Raw genomic sequence first — 19789 nt, 5'->3', positions numbered from 1 at the left:
ATGAGCACAGTCTCTGGGTGCCGAGGCCTGGCATCCAGCAGCCAGAGACGGTGGTTGCGCGCGCGCGTGTGTGTGTGTGTGTGTGTGTGTGTGTGTGTGTGTGTGTGTGTGTGTGCGCGCGCAGTCTAATTCTGATGAAGGATGAAGCTTACATGTTTGACTGCCTTTTTGTTGTGTGTATCTGCAACTCAAAATCCCTGTTACATGGTGAATACCAATCTAGCCTTTGCATAATACTGTCACTATTCCATCATGGATTTTCCATTGCTCTGTTTATGTTGATATTTCCTTCACTTCAATAGATAAAGCAGCAGGAAATTTAGGACACAGAGTGTTTTATGCCTTGTAATCTCTTTCGATCCTCTGGCTACAACTGTGTACATTAATTTCTACTGTGTCTTACTGCAGCAGAAGTACTTTTTCCCTATGGAAATCAGAGGTACATATTTGTAAATGTTTGGCCTTTTCATCACATGCAAGTGCTGCCACTTGTTGGGTATCAATATAAAAATATCTGCAAGTTAATGTAGCTTGTGATCAGCAGAATATACAGATGTGGTTGGTTCACTATATTCCACGACATAATTTAATGTTGTTAGTGTTATTTTGCATCGTAATTATTGAATGATCATTCTACTATTTATTAGAATAGAGAATATTTTGTTATTAGTAATTTTAGTTTACAAAGTATGTTTTGAAAATGGGTACATATTTCTGTTTAAATCTTGCATGTAAAATCATTCAAAAATCACTTAAGAGCATTACCAAATAAATACAAACTTTCCTCCCTCCAGAAATAACGCATGTCTGAAAGGGTGAAGAGGAACTGACAAAAATCTGTGCAAAATGAAAACATGAAAGAGAAAGGAAAAAAGGTTTTTTATTTAATCTCCCAAAACAGTGAAAACCAGCTCCACACCATAACATAACTCATTCTCTCTCTCTCTCTCTCTCTCTCTCACACACACACACACACACACACACACACACACACACACACACAGAGAGAGAGAGAGGGGGGAGAGAGAGACAGAGAGAGAGGGGGGGGGGGGGGAGAGAGAGAGAGAGAGAGAGAGAGAGAGAGAGAGAGAGAGAGAGGGGGGGGGGGGGGGCAGGGGGGTGGAATAAGAAATGATGACAGTATGGGTCCAGTAATTTCTGAAAATACTGTTACTCTATAAGTCAAATTGAAGAACCCAAAATACATAGGATATTTTCATGTTTGCTTTCACTTTCCTGATGATGGGGTCTGTGGAAGAAAGATGAGGAAAGACAAATGAATGAATGGAAAGATGTCATTAAGATTCAGAACAAACTTTAATCACCTGCAATATTTAGGTAAGACCCAGTTGAAATCAAAACCGATACACATATTTACAAACATAGTTTTTTCATGAAAAATAAGCAAATGAACCACAAATAATATGTCATAATGACTCAAAGAATGATGTACAACACAGTGAACAATGTCTTCAGAAGTACAAAGGTAAATGTGCAACAGGATGACAGAATAGGCAAACAAATTAGGCTTACATACAAATTATCGACAACTGCTGGTGTAGTGAGAATTACTTTCAATAAAAGTATTACTGTTTTGTAGGTGTAAGTTTATGCAAATCAACAGGTAGATTAATCTTTCCTATATGCAATTAGTGCAGAAGGAAAATGAGCACAAAATATTGAAGTTAGAACAAAAGTTTGAAGTGGTGTTGGGAGGCTCCATCTGTGAACTGCATGCATCAGTTCAAAATGAAAGAAAGATAGCCCTTAACATCTACTCAATAATATAACTTACCACCTATTACAGATGTTTTGAGATATTTTTTGTCAGAATGCATAGCTTGCCAGAAGCGTACAAGCACCAGAATGTCCTCTCGGAGTTCGTTCTCATTCTGTGTTGGGCAGTGTGGAGGAGGACTGCAGAAGTAGTCCAGGCAAGAAGCATAGACACGTTCACGCAAAACATTGCGAGCCAAGGATCGTGGCAATACCTGTTGAATTTACAACAGCTTCTTACTCTGACAATGGGAAAAATGCTTTATCTATTAATCAATTGAAATTCAAACAACATCCTCAGTAATCCCAAGCAATGTGTCAAAATAAACCTTCTCACTTTGTTTGCCAAAACTGCACAATTCAATACAAAAGTATAGTCATGATCAACTTTCCCAAATCTGCCAAGGCAGTCTGTTAGGCAGCGTTACAAACTGTTTTCTGCTCTGAATCAGCAAACAATTCTGTGTCGTTGTATAAATCTTTGCAATACCTAACAAATTTAATACGCTCCCTTCTGATTCATAAAGCAGTATCATGACAGATGCATCAAAATAAAATTGCTACTCAAGTTCTCAGTGCTAGCAAGAAATGACACAGTGACAGGCTCCACACCAGTATCGTATTTTGGAAATAATATTGTGGAATGTTTTCAGTACATGCCTTTTAATAAAGTGATTTCAAGGCCAACTATCTCTATGGAGGTACTGATATACTGAACACATCCTCTGACTACATGAATCATATCAATGCAAACATTAGTTTACTGCTGGAGTATAGAAGCACAGCACGCTTCTCTTTTTGCATATTTCGGTGTGATACAGACTACACTGTTGTTTTGGTATACCTGGCTTGTGTAAGCCCAAGACCTGCATCTAAATTGTTGCATGGCATGAACATCCTATCACCTAGCACAGAATAAAAGAATTTTTGATACTGGTGTACACAGAAAGCACAATTTCCATATGCAAAATTTATAACACAAGCTAATGAATCCAGACACATTGTTCTGGAAGAAGACAAATGAATCCAGTAAAATTAAGTCTGTCCTAAATGCCAAAAACACATAAAAGCATGTGGGCAGCAATAACAAAATGAGATCTGCTGAATGTTTCCTGGTTTTTTGGGTACCCACAATGATCAAAATTATGTTAAGGGACAAAATGTCTAATCTGCCACCTTCCACCCAAAAATACTTGTATTTAATGACTGGGGCCTCAAAAATGTGTTTAACAAATTTTAATATTTGTCATGGATATTCTTTAAACACAAAGTGAAACATGGCACTGTCACTGGAACAGCAGCAGAGAGAGTGAAATTCATCAGCAATGCTGGTGCTGGCATAGTTCTTGTTTCAGTTCTACCACTCACTCAGTTATGGTCTCTAAATGATGATTCTACAGGCCAATTTGATTTACTGTAGCAACAACCTACTTACACAATGATGCCCATGATACACATTATGGATGCAGAACTATTTCCTGACAATTATGTTGGTTACAGTCTTCAAATACATGCTGGAAACCATTTTTTGAGAGGTCCTTCAAAATCGCCTCTGCAGCCTTCACCACTGCTTCTGATGATTGATAATTCCTCCCACGAAGGCGTTTCTCCATGTTCGGGAATAGAAAAAAGACACATGGGGCCAAATCCGGACTATAGGGAAGGTGAGGGATGCAGTTCATGTTGATTTTTGCAAGATATTCAGCAACAACATTGGCAATATGTTGCCACACATTATTGTGGTGCAGCATCCAGCCTGCTTCACGGAAATGTGATCTTTTGAGCCTGATATGGATTTGCAATGTTTTCAGGACATCACTGTAGTATTGTCCAGCTACTGGTCTGTGTGCAGGTACAACATGCTGATAAATCATTTCATGAATATCAAAGAATGAGATGACCATAACTTTCCCAGCAGAAGCAACCACTTTTGCTTTTTTGGGGGTTGGTGATGAAGGAGATTTCCACACTGAGCTTTGGTGTTTGCTCTCAGGATCAAAATGATGTAGCCAATTTTCATCAGCAGTGATTACATTTGAAAGAAACTCAGTCTCTTCCTCTAACATCAACTTTAACTGCATGCAGACCTGCATGTGAATGTCCTTTTGTTCGGGAATCAACAGTCTCAGAACCCATCGCGCACAAACACGTGTTATGTGTAATTTTTCTGTCACCAACATGTGGGTGGCACCCAATGAAATGTTCAGATATCAGAAAGTGATCTTAAAGTAGTTCGTTGATCCTCTCTCATAATGACAGCAGCAATGCTGATGTTTTCTTCCGTAAGAGCAGTAACTGGGGCACCGGGTCCACCTTCCTTTGAAATTGATTATCTCCCGTCTTCAAACATTTTACACCAACTTAGAGCTGTACTGTAGGAGGAACAGACTCTTCATATGTCTCCTGTAGCATTGTATAGGCCTCAGCTGAAGATTTGTTGAGACGAAAGCAGAATTTCAAAGCCACATATTGTTCCTTGGGTGTTAGCTCCATTGCAGTGGTAGGTGATACTGAACATGTCTGACCTTGCCTGCCTCTCATAGGGGGGAACCGGGAGTCGCAACAATGAAGCTACTACGTCGTGTTTGTTGCACATTAAGCTAACAGAATATCATAAGATTAAATTTTAGCATGAGAAATTATGACCACAAAAAAATTATGATCATTCTTTATTGAACAGCCCTCGTACAACAGAGTTGCTTATGCAGACTCTGAGGTTCCAACATGCGTGGATAAATGATTAGCTATGATAAACAGAATGGTGTAATACATGCTGGAGCTTGTAAACTCCACAGCCATTAATGATTGTTGGTGAATAACAGAACCAGTGAGCAATAATAATTTTGGTCAATATTTACCACTGGTTGCATTACTCACCAACAAAAGTAAAATACTTCATCGAAGACTTTTTGCATGGCAAGAGTTCCCACCAAGTTTGTCAAATGCCTGCAATGAATGTAATGTCATTATTCCCTTGGTATGATTAAAGACACATCTGAGCATGAAAATGTAAAAAAATCCCTATACCAAACAATCACTGGAAAAAGTGACATGTGGTGACAAGTCACTCTTTTTCTTGTATTGATGAAACAATTTAGGAGATGTGTTAGGAGAACAAAAAACAGTGAACACAGTACTAGGGACAAACTGAAATTTTCTGACTGCTGTGACTCTTTGACATACCTGTCACACTCCAGTTAGAGCTTCCAAGGAACCTCCTGCAACTCTGTATGGACAGCTTTATAGTCCTAAACCAACCATGCTGCCAGTCTGCCTGAGTGACATTTCAAACCCGTTGTTTATAGTCTGGGAAAGTGTTTTTGGGTGACAGGTTACCAACATTTAGTTTCAGGGTAGCTCTTGATCTCAAAATTGTGGCACTTGTCAATGTTATTCAAGCTTTGCTGCCTCATGCGCATTAATAGTATGGCAAGCCACCCACTGGAAACATATTTTCTTAATAACAAATGTGTTATATGAGAGTTGGCAGTGAATGAAGGCCAAAATAGTCTTTAATAGTCTCATGTGTTATTTAAATGTCAAATTACAATGAAGAATGATGGTATGGATTTTTCTTTGCTGTATACTCTTCTTCAATGATCTGGCTCAGAATTAATGAGGTAAAATGAAATTCACTGAGTGTGGGTTCATTTATGATTTATGATGAATGCTGAGAACTGGTCTGCTCCTAAGCTAAGATGACAAGTCACATAAAATTCCACAACTGAGTAAAGATATGCATCAGATTTCACTGTCTGGTATGCAGACTGAGTAGTATACCAGTTGCAGTGAAATGGATTCACTGAGCATTGATGTCTTGTTGGAAAGTGAGGAGGAAGCAGCTGCCACAACAAACCTGTATGTGGGCTACAGTGCTGCAACCACTACTGTATGCCCAAAAAGTAAAGGCATAATTAACACAAAGGAACATCAGTACAGACATGTAAACATATACGCAAAAAATGATTCGTGTAATTGTCTAACCAAATTAAAATTTACAAACAACCAAGCTCTATCATGTTTTCTTATAGGGCTACTGTTACAGCAGATTGGATAGGGAAGTTTCTGAGAGCAGTGTTCTAATGAAAAAAATATTTGATGTGAACTATGCAAAAAAAATAGATGCTACAATTTCAGATCCCTAGCAATCAGGAAATTAAAAATTCTGTCTATATTAGAGTACAGTTCCCTTATATTATGTCAATACTTACATCTCCTTGTAGCAATGACAGCCCACATGCCAGAAGCCGGAATCTAGCTCCTGCTGAAACAACATGTCGTGTCTGACGACCCACACCAACTGTTGTTGGTAACGACCGATGTAACAGCATAGCCAGCATTTCCACAACTTCCTGGTTGCAATATTTAGCTGTTTCCACCACCTCTGACAGGAACTGTACAAATGTAAAGAATGTGTTACAAACAAAACTCTAGAACCTATCTTATGGGAACTTTTTCTGAAAATGAGAATTTTTAAGTTAGGTTTACAGGACTGCACAATATGAAACAATTGTGACAGTCTACACAGTTTCAGTACACAGATTCCCAAGTAGACACCAAATTCTGGAGAAAAGGATAGCTAAACATTGCAATTCAGGTTCTCAGCTCTTTCGAAGGTTGCTGATCATTTTTTTTAATGCCCACATATCGATCCTGAGAGGACTGAAGGTTGAACTGATGTAGTAGTTACACCACAGCAAATTTCTTGGGTGTAAGCACAGAGAGGCATCAAAATGATATTGAGTTCCAGTGGTCCTTTCAGGAACCAGGACAAATGTTTTGGATCTCCACTGACAACTATTGCAGTGTCCAAGCAATGAGAAAATCAATGTTGTTGTTGTTGTTAGCATATAAATCAGTCATTAGCACTCTTAAACAAAGTAAAATTATATACCACCACAGATAAATGAGATAGATATTTTATCTCTAAGTACTAGAATAACAACATAAATGTAACAGCATTTCTAAAAACCAGGTAATACAGCCAATAATTATAAGAAAATCTCAGTCAGGAGGAATGTTTTGACACATTAAAGTCAGAAATTAAAAACAGTGAAAATAATTTAGCAATAATTCATCTAGTATTTGAGAATGAGAGCACTTCCAACAAAAGTGTAATTTCAAAGCTTTAAGCAAGTTCTTCCCACTGACCACCCACCCCCAAATATACAAAATAATGAAAGGAAGACAGTTTATGAAATTTTCCGTTCAGGCTGTAAAACTGCAGCATCAGGCACAACATTTTAATTTATTACTACTTTACTACTAACTCTATTCACAACATGTTTTGCAGGTAGTATCCACATATATCACTAATGTACCTGCAAAATTATATCATTGTACAACACATAGTTCAGACAATATGTCATTTTACAGATGGAAATTTGATTCTTTAAAGAATCAGGTGTGTGTGTGTGTGTGTGTTTGTGTGTGTGTGTGTGCGTGTGTTGTGTGGGGTTACTGGTCTTTCTAATTAGGCATGCTAACATCTACATCTCAAAAGTACCACACACTGGACAGTATCCCCTGCAGAAGGAATCAACATATCAATTTGGCCAACATATTGGAGTGAATTCATCTAAAATAAGTGATTGGAAGGCAATACACCACGGATGAGTAGTTGGTTTCACTACCTGCAACTTCATATTCCTCACTTTCAGCCACTCTTCTTTCCACTGACAAACTTTCCTGTACCTTCACAGTTAGTTGATGATAAACAAGGGACTCTCATGCACCGCTGTGTTTCTGTCTAGGGCATATTTAGCTGCCAAATCAGCCAACTCATCTGTCTAAATTCTAATGCCCTGGTACCCCGATTTTGTGAGGAAAGGATGGAATCCTGAAACTTACTGAACTGTTGCTTTGCTTGGTATGTCTGTTGAAATATCTTAAAAGAATTTCATGGTGGTGTATCTTATCACCTCAGTTCCTCAATTTCTTTCAATACTGCAAGTAGCTCAGGATTATAGACTGTAAATTTCTTTGGTAAGTGAATCCTAATGGCTCATACAGGGAACACAGCTGAGCAGTCAATAGAATATCCATGATTAGACTTTTTAGTGTATCTGAGGTGTGTTCAAAAAGTAATGGAAATTCTGTAATTTTGTCTGCTGTATTATTCCCATTTGCATGATGTTTTCGTTGTTGTGTTGCTAAACATGACTGAAAAGTATTAGTGATATCATATATTTAATCTGTTATCAGCAGTTAGAAAGATTACATGTGTTTCAGACATATAAGCAATTATTTATCTTGGTTAAAAATGAATCACAGAATTTGTACTAAATTTTATTATAAGAACACAATAAAGTGCAGTTAAGGTTTAAAAATGTTAAATAATGCTTTGGGTGTGACTTCTCTTAGTAAAAAATGGTTTTACAAGTGGTATAAGCGAAGTAGGCCATGGAAACACTGAAGATGAAATCACGGAAAAAGTAAAAGAAATGACTGAACAATCACCGAACCACAATCATAGAAGTTGCTAATTATGTTGGCACATCAATTGGCTAATAAAATGAAATTTTCTTAGATGTTTTTGCTATGAAATATATGTTAGTCATGAAGTCAACAATGGTGCCAAACTACCAAAATGTGTCATAACAAGTGAGAAACACGGGTTATTCAGATACAATGTTGAAACCAAGGCTCAATCATCCCAGCAGAAGCATTCTGGGAGACTAAATAAAGCTCAACATGTGAGGTCAAATGTGAAGGTAATGCTCACTGTATTCTTCAATTTTAAAAGCACAGTGCACCATGAGCTGTTCTTGCTATGATGATGAAATATCAGTAAGTTGTACTTTTTACTTGTTCAGTATCATTATCATGAATTAACTATCTGCATAGATGAATTAGAGTCTTCAAACCCAGCTGACATAATCTGCCTCTCTGAACATCATATGACCACTGGTATAGAACTTTTAAGTGTTACAGGGTTTAGGTTAGCGTCTTACTTCTGTAGATCAGAAATGTAGAAAGGAGGAGTTGCCACATTCATCAGGAACTGTCATAAATTTAAGAACATAGACATTCATAAATTTTGCCTAGAACAGCATGTGGAAGCATGTGCAACAGAATTAGAATTTCACAAAAAAATCCTTCATAATATTAAGTGTATATCGAGCACCTGCAGGTAACTTTAATCTGTTTGTAAACCACCTTGAAGCTGTACTGGCCCATTTAACAACCAAAAACAAAGAAATAGTGGTTGCTGGTGATTTCAACGTAGATTTCCTTAAAGACTCTCCGAACAAGAACTTATTTGAGTTAGTAACACTATCATTCAACTTAATTCCCACTGTAAAGTTCCCCACTAGGGTAGCCACTTGCTCACAAACAGCCATTGATAATATCTTTATAGAAAAGTCCAATGAACAAAATTATATTACAAAACCAATAGTCAATGGCCTCTCAGACAATGACATGCAGTTCCTTCTGTTAAATGTTAATACTGAACAGGATATAAAATCTGTTAAATCTGAGCTCAAGAGGGTAATCAATAAGCCAAAAATTGATTATTTTAGGACACTCCTCAGAGACATTCACTGGACTGATGTTTACAGTGCTCATGGCATGAATGAAAAATATAACACTTTTGCTAATAAAGTGCTTACCTTATTCAAACACTGTTTTCCCCCAAAATTTACCAAGGTTAGAGCAAAGTCTACAAAGAAGCCATGGATTACTCAAGGAATAGGGGTATCTTGTAAAACAAAAAGAAAACTGTATCTGTCAATCCGAAACAGTTCCGATGTTGATGCTATAGCACATTATAAGAAAAACTGCAAAATATTAAAGACTGTAATACGGACATCAAAGCCAATATATTACAAGGAAAAGATTGTCATATCAGATAACAAAATAAAGACTATATGGGATATAGTGGAGGAGGAGACTGGTAGAACCAGACATGAATAGGGACAAATAGCGTTAAGAGTAAATGATACATTGGTGACAGATGTGTATAGTGTTGCAGAACTTTTTAACAAACATTTTATAACTGTTACTGAAAAGATGGGGTTGTCAGGTTCAGTAGATGCTGCTATGGAATACCTCAGACCAGACATTTCAAGTACACACACACACACACACACACACACACACACACACACACACACACACACTCACACACAATTTACAATGAACACATTACTGCACTGAAATTGTGCAGAAGTTATATTGTACTTATTGTGTGTGTGTGTGTGTGTGTGTGTGTAAGTACAATCTAACTTCTGCACCATTTCAGTGCAGTAATGTGTTCAATGTAAATAAGTATTATAGTAGTTGTATTACATGTTTATGACCTTATAAATAAATACAAAACTTTTTTATTTTAAATTCAGTGCATTAGTATTTGTAAAATGACTCTTTCATATAGTGTTCATTAAAAAATGATGATCATTCCACTTGGGACCTGTGGAATGGTAGATTAGCTTATTTGTTTTAGTTGTAAATATTTGTCATGTATTGTTGTTTTTCTGACATGTTCCACACCCTGGAGGACCTCCTCACTACGGATCAATTGGAATGAAATTAAATCTAATCTAATCTAATCTAATTTACGTGGAGAGGGGCAGTTGGTGATGGGAGGCTGGGTTTGTGGTGACACAATTGTTGGCTTTTGCATTACAATAATGAACTTCCTCACACTTCTCTGATTTTCATGAATTCTTGACCAATAAATAAATAAATAAATAAATAAATACACTATGATGCCAGAGCCTCCATGTTTGCAAGACATGGCTTCGTGCGACTTTTTCTCTTCCCAAAAATAATGTCAAAAGGCTGTCACTTTAGAAGCATAAATCAGATTAAAATCTCATCTCTAAGAGAGCTAAAAGCTATCTAATCCCCAAAGTGTTTTGGGACTGGAAAAAGGGCCGTTGTCAAATGTGTGTAATATCTGTGTTGTGACAGTGCCATGAGATTTAAAAGTGCCGCTACGTCAGTACGCGAACACGGCGATAGAGGCGCTCCGCAGCTCGGCCGAGCGCGGGAGCGCCACCTGGCTATGAACGGCGCCGGCCGCATGTCACGGCACGGCAGTCGAATGACAGATACGGAGTTAATAGCATGTAACCCGCTATTGTTTCTACTTTTGTATATCCATGCACTTTATTAGTGATTAAAGGTTATAACACTTTTTGGCGACGAGGTCGGATATTTTTTTTCCTGCGTTGTGGCATTGTGTGTTCATGTCAGGGCAGACATGGAACAGCTTATGCAAGCGCTCATTGAACAACAAACACAGCTGATGGCTGCTATTCAGGCACAACAAACACAGCTGACGGCTGCTATTCAGGCGTTGTCGACGTCGCTTACTCATCGCCTGTCTTCCTCTTCTCTGCCTCCATTCCCCCCTTACGACGAGGCCGCTGAAGACTGGGAGGATTATGAGAAGCGTTTGCGGCAACACTTCTTGGCTTTCGGCGTTGTTGATGCTCCTATGTGTAAGTCGTTATTTCTATCTTGGATTTCCCCACAGATCTATCAGCTGCTATCTCAGTTAGCCTCTCTGCGGGAACCTGCCTCTCTGTCCTTCCAAGAAATGTGTGAATTATTGTCTAACTATTACCGAAAAAACACCCACGTCGTTGCCGCCTGCGTGGCCTTCTACTGGTGTTGTAAACAGCCCCATCAATCTTACCGGGCTTGGGCGGCGGAACTACACGGTCTGAGTAGGAAACGTCAGTTTGTCACGGACACTCATCATGAGTCTTATGCTGATTCAATGGTTTGGGACGCTATTCTACGGCTTGCTCCTGATAAAGAAGTTCGACAACGTGCCTTACAACTGCCAAACCCGTCGTTGTCGGAAGTTCTCAGCATCGCTCAATCTTTTAAAGTGTCTCACGCTGCTGGTGCTCAAATAGACGCGTGGTGTGATGTGGGCGCTGTACAGACCACTTTCGACGCGGACAATTTGCCTGTTTCACAGGAGAACGACGATGTCGCGGCGGTTCACTCGCGTCAACAACGTCGCGTTGGGCCACCACGCTCACAGCGAAAACAGCAACCACAGAAGCAGGTTCCTTCCGCACTTCCTTCTTGTCCACGTTGTTTCGTACAGCATGACAGGGCCGCGTGTCCAAAACGTTGGGACACGTGTAATTCATGTAGGAAAAAAGGCCACATTGCTTCTGTGTGTCAGTCTCCTAAAGCTCCTGTCGACGAGGACGAGGCATCGGACATGGATGTTAACTGTGTGCTTTCTCAAACAAATAAGTTGTTTGTTACTGTTCGTGTTCTGGATAAAGACATTCGCATGCAAGTGGACACTGGCTCTGCAGTAACTCTCATTAATTCTCGCACGTATTTGGAGTTGGGCTCCCCTCCCTTGTCTCCCATTACGCGACATCTGCGAACTTATAATAAGCAGAAAATTCCTATCGTTGGCCAGTTTGATGCTTCCACTGCCTATAAGTCTGTTGTTAGGCACCTCACGTTTTATGTGGTGGATCATGCGGGCACGGAAAATCTGTTCGGTTATGATGCTTTCCAGTTGTTCGGGTTCTCCATTGATGATGATGTGCACCTCATATCTGAAGATATTCCGTATCAACAGCTGGATGGATTGTGTTCTGAATTCTCGTCCGTGTTCTCTGCTGGTCTGGGTCGGGCCAAGGATTTTGAAGCCCACATTACTCTTAAACCTACAGCTCGCCCTAAGTTTTTCCGGGCACACCCTGTTCCGATGGCGTTGCGTGCGCCTGTCAAAGCTGAGATAGACAGGTTAACAGCTCCAGGGATTCTCCTTCCTGTTACCTCCAGTGAATGAGCATCGCCAATCATGGTGGTTTCTCAACCAAACGGGAGTCTGCGATTGTGCGGTGATTTTAAAGCCACTGTCAACGCTCAGTGCCTCATTGACACTTATCCTCTTCCCCGTCCTGAGGAGTTATTTACCAAGCTCGCTGGGGGCCAGTTCTTTTCCAAACTTGACTTATCAGAGGCGTACCATCAGTTGCCATTGGATGCATCTTCCAAGGAATTTCTCGTCATCAACACTCCTTGTGGGTTGTATCAGTACCAGTGGTTACCATTTGGCGTCGCTAGCGCGTCAGCCATTTTTCAGCGGTTTTTGGAACAGCTCACGTCTTCCGTTCCCGGCTGCATCAACTACCTGGATGACATTGTTGTCATGGGGGCCTCCGCTGAGGAGCACCTTCGCAATTTGCGTTCACTGTTTCGGGTTCTGCATTCGGCTGGGTTGAAGTGCAATCTGGACAAGTCACAGTTCTTCCAACCCTCCATTGTTTATCTCGGTTTCCACTTGTCCCGTGAGGGTATACGTCCTCTACGACAGCATGTTGCGGCCATTACCGCTCTACCCCGGCCGTCTACAGTCAAAGAACTTCAGGCGTTTCTAGGCAAGATTGCTTATTATCACAAATTCATTCCCTCCACGGCGGCGGTGGCTCATCCTCTGCATCAGCTGTTACGCAAAAACGTTCCTTTCTGCTGGTCCGACGAGTGTGAGCAGGCTTTTGTCCGCCTGAAGGCTCAATTGCAGTCGGCACCTTGTCTTGCAACATTCCGTCCGGGTCAGCACTCGGTCCTGGCGACTGACGCGTCACAGTATGGCCTAGGGGCTGTTCTCACCCATCGGTATGAGGATGGGTTGGAATGACCCATCGCCTACGCTTCCAAGACCCTCAACGATGCCCGACGGCAAATCGAAAAGGAGGCGCTCGCTATCATTTATGCTCTAAAAAAGTTCAGCGTTTTTTTGTATGGTTCTAAGTTTCACCTCATCACCGACCACAAGCCGCTGGTCTCTCTGTTCAGCCCCTCGGCGTCACTTCCGGATAAGGCAGCTCACTGCCTGCAACGTTGGGCCTTATACTTGTCTCGTTTTCACTATGAGATCCACTATCGCCCCACGGCCCAGCACGCCAACGCTGACGCGTTGTCGCGTTTGCCGATGGGCCCCCACCCGGTTTTCGATCGAGATGAACTACTCTGTTTACACATTGATGAGGAAGAACGTCGTGCGGTCGAGGGTTTTCCACTTACAGGTTCGCAGGTCGCGTCGGCTACTGCGCCGGACCCGGTCCTGCATCAGGTGATCGGTTTTTTCAACGGGGTTGGCCAGACAGGACCAAGGGCCGGGCATCGGATCCCCTTCGCAACTACCATGCCTTGCGCCTTTGTCTGTCTGTTCGTGAGGGTGTTGTTCTTCTGGCCACGGATGGCGCATCTCCACGGGTCGTGGTGCCAGCATCTCTTCGCAAAGATGTTCTCAAACTACTGCATGAAGGCCATTGGGGGATTTCTCGGACTAAGTCCCTGGCCCGCAGGCACGTTTATTGGCCCGGTATTGATTCGGACATTGCCCACACGGTCGCTGCGTGTGGTCAGTGTGCTCAACAACTGGCTGCCCCCCGTACAATGCCCTCTCCGTGGCCTGATCCGGCGCAGCTGTGGGAACGGGTGCACGCTGACTTTGCCGGCCCCTTCCTCGGCACTTATTGGCTACTGTTGATTGATGCCTTCTCGAAGTTTCCGTTTGTTGTTCGATGTCCGTCGCCCACCACTGCGGCAACGACGCTGGCTTTGTCCAAAATCTTTGCGCTAGAAGGTCTTCCACCCACGATTGTCACGGACAATAGCCCTCAGTTCCTTTCGCAGGCCTTCCGTGATTTTTGTACTGGACAAGGGATTCATCATGTTACAGCACTGCCCTTCCGTCCACAATCGAATGGGGAGGTCGAGCACCTTGTCCGCACTTTCAAAAGCCAGATGAAAAAAATTCCTTAGTGATTTTTCCACAGATGACGCTCTGTTGCAATTTCTGAGTTCTTATCGCTTCACGCCTCTAGGTGATCACAGCCCTGCTGAACTCTTGCATGGCCGCCAACCGCGCACTCTACTGCACCTGCTTCACCCTGTCAGGCCTTGTACTGTGTCCCCTCGTGCGGGAAAATAGTCGGTGGGTGCCGACGTGTGGGCACGAGGGTATGGATCTCGCCCTAAATGGATTCCAGGGGTGGTCCAGGCTCGTCGCGGCCGCCGGCTTTGTGAAATACGTACGTACGACGGCATGGTTGTTCGCCATTACGACCAGATGCGCCCACGAGTGGTGGCCACTCCGGTGCCACCGCCCCTTCTTTCGCCTCCACCAGCCCGAGCAGCCAGTCCTGTCGCTGCTGCTGATCTTCCATGCGTGTTGCTGCAGCCGACGTCGCTCCTGCTTCCGAGTACGCCGGAACCGGCCCCAGTCGCGATGCCGCCTTCTCCGGGACCCATCTCGCTGGAGCACACCCCCAGGTCCACGACACCTATGGATGCTGCTCCGGAGTTTACACCCATCATCCAGGAGGCACGTTCCACGCGCAAGCTTCCGTCCTGGACATTTTCGACCATACTCTCGTGTTTCTCTGCGGGATCTTCTCAGGGGCCTCCCAAGAGGCCATGGAAGTCTCTGCACTGTCCGTGTCTCCAAGGAAGAGAGTGTTTTTTTTTCAAAGGGGGGAAAAGTGTTGTGACAGTGCCACGAGATTTAAAAGTGCCGCTATGTCAGTACGCAAACATGGCGATAGAGGCGCTCCGCAGCTCGGCCGAGCGCGGGAGCGCCACCTGGCTATGAACAGCGCCGGCCGCATGTCACGGCACGGCAGTCGAATGACAGATACGGAGTTAATAGCATGTAACCGCTATTGTTACTACTTTTGTATATCCACGCACTTTATTAGTGATTAAAGGTTATAACAATCTGACAGGGACTATTTTAAAGTGGATAACATTCATGTACATACTAAATAAAATTTTCTCCAAAAACAAAAATTCCATCTTTTTTGAACACATCTCATATGACAATGTGACTATGATGTTCACTTAAAATTTGATAACTAAGAACTAAAAATATATTCAGAATCATTTTTCTTCTTGTGCTTTTGTAACTCTAGTAGATGTTTGGATATCCTCAGTAATCAAGTTCCACCACTGCTGAAGACCAACAGCTAACACTGTTAGCTTATGGGTCTCGCAGACTCCTAGCAACCTTGTTGCTCATGGATGACTCACAAAAGAGTAGTAATGCAGGTATCTGGTAACTGGGTAAAAGACAGGATGCTGTAAACTTCACACTTCATGAGGAGGCTGTACTTCATGGCAATTGGCAGCTCCACAGCTTCAGTACAGAGATTTACTTTTGGGTGATAATGACAAAATAAGTGCCATGAAATAAAGGGCGATCCACTGACTTTGATGAATCCAACAATTCTGTTGTTATGTACTTAGTTCATAACACCCGAACAATATGAAGCAACAAGAATTTGTTTTCACACAGGGTAATGTTGTGTAATGAAAGCCTTGTAAGTATTGTGGAAGAGTGCAACAATTTTTTTTAACAGAATACAAGCACATACTTGCAAAAAACATAGCTCTTAGTTTAAACGAATGTATTCCACAATTCCCAGAGTTGCTCATGTATGCCTCAATGAAATATCTTTTAGTAATGAATAGCTTTTAGTAATGGGCTTTAATTAATACCATTTTGAGGTATTTATAAAAACAGGGAAGGAAATAAAAAAAGTAAGAAATATACCTCATAAAACTGAAATTTTCTTTACCTACCTGTACCCAAACGTCATGTGGCCTCACAAAAGGTGGACAAGGCTCAAGTTTACAACCTTCATATGCTGCTAGGGGGCTTACTTCATCCACATCCTCTGAGAAGAGCCCCAATTTCTTGTCAACAGAACACTGCAAACAGATAATAATTGAACAGCTGGATACCCAGTATGCTAGTAATTATTATCAGACATTTTAGACTGCCACCAAATTTCATGAGATATAGCAGCAGTACAGAGTTCAGGTGACATACAATAACGACATTAGTCTGATAATAATATATTCCGTAAGTAATATTTACAATAAAAATGGTTTGGCACGCGTCATTTGAAAAACAGACACATATGCTAAATATATTTATGTCTGAATACTGTCAATTTCCCAGTGTGACTACTTCCTCCTGCTTTATTACTTTCAGACTGGATCTGACTGCTGAGAACAAATTTTAATCTTCTGCAATAAGTTCCTTTCGTATGAGATATGAGTTATTTTAAAACATTATCTGTAGGATATCGATGAATCAAAATACGTATGGCTTGTAAACTTACCTTGCTTTTATGTCTCTAAAGTTGGCATGTATTCTCATGGCACAAGTAGTTGCTCCTAAACATTTCTGTACGTGATTTATAATATACCCATATCAAAAAAAGTTTTGCAGCACATTGGTTCAGAGAGTTCTGGAATCTGTACAGAAAATTGGAATTGAGATCAACACAAACATCATTCCCGCCTTTTTACTGCTCATGAAAACCACACGTTGCATGTTGTACCACCATACAACAAGACCTTCAGAGGTTGATCCAGACTGCTGTAAACACCAGTACCTCTAATACCCAGTAGTACGTCCTCTTGCATTGATGCATGCCTGTATTTGTCATGGCATACTATCCACAAGTTCATCAAGGAATTGCCCCACTCCTCAACGGCAATTCGGTGTAGATCCCTCAAGAATGGTTGGCGGGTCACGTTGACTCTATCTATCTGAGGCATGGGCCCACATCTGTACCGTGCTGTATGGTGTCATGGTTGCAAAGGTGGACCTCACCATGGACATCAGGAGTGAAGTTGAAAAGCATTATTCAACATGGTGGCGTTGCTGTCAGGGTTCCTCCAAGCCATAATCCGTAGGTAGTGGTCATCCACTGCAGTAGTAGCCCTTGGGTGGCCTGAGTGAGGCATGTGATCGATGGTTCCTGTCTCTCTGTACTTCCTCCATGTCTGAACAACATCACTTTGGTTCACTCTGAGACACCTGGACACTTTCCTTGTTGAGAGCCCTTCCTCACACAATGTAACAATGTGGATGTGATTGAACTGCGGTATTGACCGTCTCGGCGTGGTTGAACTACAGACAACATGAGCCGTGTACTTCCTTCCTGGTGGAATAACTGGAACTGATCAGTTGTTGGACCCTCTCCGTCTAATAAGTGCTGCTCGTGCTTGGTTGTTTACGTCTTTGGGCAGTTTTAGTGACATCCCTGAACAGTCAAAGGGACTGTGTCTGTGATACAATATCCATGGTCAACATCTGTCTTCAAGAGTTCTGGGAACTGGGGGTGACACAAAATGTTTTTGATGTGTGTATTTACAGTTTAATTTTTCATTAACACAGCAGGCAATTTAAAACTTGCTGCCTTTTTTTCAGTGTTTCTCAATGGTACTGGATTTTTTACACAATTAAACGAGATAAGTCATATTTTATTTAAAAATGATTAAAGCAAGTACATTTGTGTGACATTAGATGATAACTTTTAGAAAAACGTAATTTACTATTTTCACTTGTTAATATTCACTATTAAAATCAATTAATATTGTAAAAATAATAACTACAATAACATAATGAGAACACAGTATCAAATTAAGGGACAAATATTAGAACAATTTTCATAGTAATAAATATTCATTGTAGACGGTAAAAAGTCATAGGATGTTGCAAGGAGAGAAGGAAAACATGGGTATCAGCAATGATTATCTAAAAACTGAAGAAGTGCATCTATAGGTTGAGGAAGAATAATACACATGAAGACAGTGGTGGAAAAGCTAAAGGGAAGAGAATCATTCTGCAGTTAAGATGTAGAATTTCAGGGAAACATCTGGACTGGTAGTGACACTTTTGTATGGTGGAGAGGTGACTGATGTTTGAAGTGAAATGCAGTTTGGGGCAGCATGATGCACTGTCCCCACTTTCAGTCAGTCTAAAGGTGGAAGGGGTCATCAGTGACAATGACTGCAACAGGGGAACGATGTAGAACTGAACAAACATAATAAACGGAGAGCCTTTAAAGGGACATAGTGTTGTGGAGCTAAGGCAAAGATAAATTCTAAGGAATAGTAGAGCACATAAAGTAACACACTGTGAAAACCTGTCTGGGAGATCAAAAGAAGTAAAATGGAATACATGCTGATGTTCAACGTGAAGGTACCCAATATCTTGCTGCATGGAGATAGATTAGGCTTTAAATATGTTAGTAAGTACCTGTGAACACGGTTCACCATGTTTTATGAATAAGATCTCAAATTAAAGATTTAAAGAAAATAACAGGACAAGACAGATGTTCCTTCAGTAAGGGAAGTATGTTGAGAAACAAAGCCCCTCACACAGACTAAAGTTGAGGATCTGCTGCACCATCATTTAACCAACTGTACTTCGCAGCTCGAAAACATTGGCACCTAACAACACTGATTAAAATAAAGAGACATCCTTGAAGCATTAGAGATTATGTAAATTTTAGGACTTCTTACAGAGAGAGTGGAGACAGCACACTGCTAGAGAAAAGTATGGTATGATGGATAGTTATTGACTACAAATATCATCAGAAGTAAGCAGGGTGCTGGCTGGTAGCAGGGAACAAAAGACTTCAATCTGTAGATGCCTTATAGAAAACTGCAGATTTTGCTGCCCTCTGGAGAACATGTGAGTACAGAACTGTAACTGTAATGGATGCTGTGAATAAATGTGTGAGCTGAAGTTACTATGTTGAATTTCTTTAAATACTTGTGATTGACAACATTTTGGTGCCAAACCAAGAAACTATGAGGAGAGATAAATTGCTACTACACATTCAAGAGGATTATATGTTGACAGCAACTTAAATCGCAAAATATCATCACACCATGCCACTTTCAGATCACACAGATAAATTATACGAGGAAGAGAGATAAAAGAATACAACATTTGTTGCTGCCATTAATGCCACAGGGGTATTTCAAGATTAATAAGGTAACTACTGATATTACTGTATGTTGGAAGAAGTTATAATGAGAGCCAATGAGTCAGTTTAAGCCTTCAGAATGTAATTTTCAAGTTAAATTTCACATTGTAGCTAGGTGGCAAGAGTGCTGTGAATTTCCACGTAAGATGGATTACGGACCATTTACTCACCTCAAAGAATTAATAAACTGTTTCCGTAGTGTGACTTCATAAATAAATTAAAAAATA

General features: G+C 41.1%; 1 protein-coding gene across 2 annotated transcripts in view; it reads right to left on the bottom strand.

Moving 5' to 3' along the window:
* The window catches only part of LOC126419896 (phosphatidylinositol 4-kinase alpha), a 205677-nt gene that overhangs the window by 43543 nt on the left and 142345 nt on the right, over positions 1–19789 (bottom strand). For both annotated transcript variants that reach the window (XM_050087159.1, XM_050087160.1), the window contains 3 exons: positions 16354–16482; positions 5988–6170; positions 1796–1991 (listed from right to left, as the gene is read on the bottom strand). In XM_050087159.1, coding sequence (XP_049943116.1) covers positions 1796–1991; positions 5988–6170; positions 16354–16482 — 508 coding nt within the window. The remainder of the gene's footprint in view (positions 1–1795; positions 1992–5987; positions 6171–16353; positions 16483–19789) is intronic.

This window comes from Schistocerca serialis, chromosome 9 (assembly GCF_023864345.2).
Source record: "Schistocerca serialis cubense isolate TAMUIC-IGC-003099 chromosome 9, iqSchSeri2.2, whole genome shotgun sequence".
Classification (NCBI taxonomy): Eukaryota; Metazoa; Arthropoda; class Insecta; order Orthoptera; family Acrididae; genus Schistocerca; species Schistocerca serialis.
The sequence above is the reverse complement of the archived record's forward strand: the minus strand, read 5'-3'. Positions and strand labels throughout refer to the sequence as shown.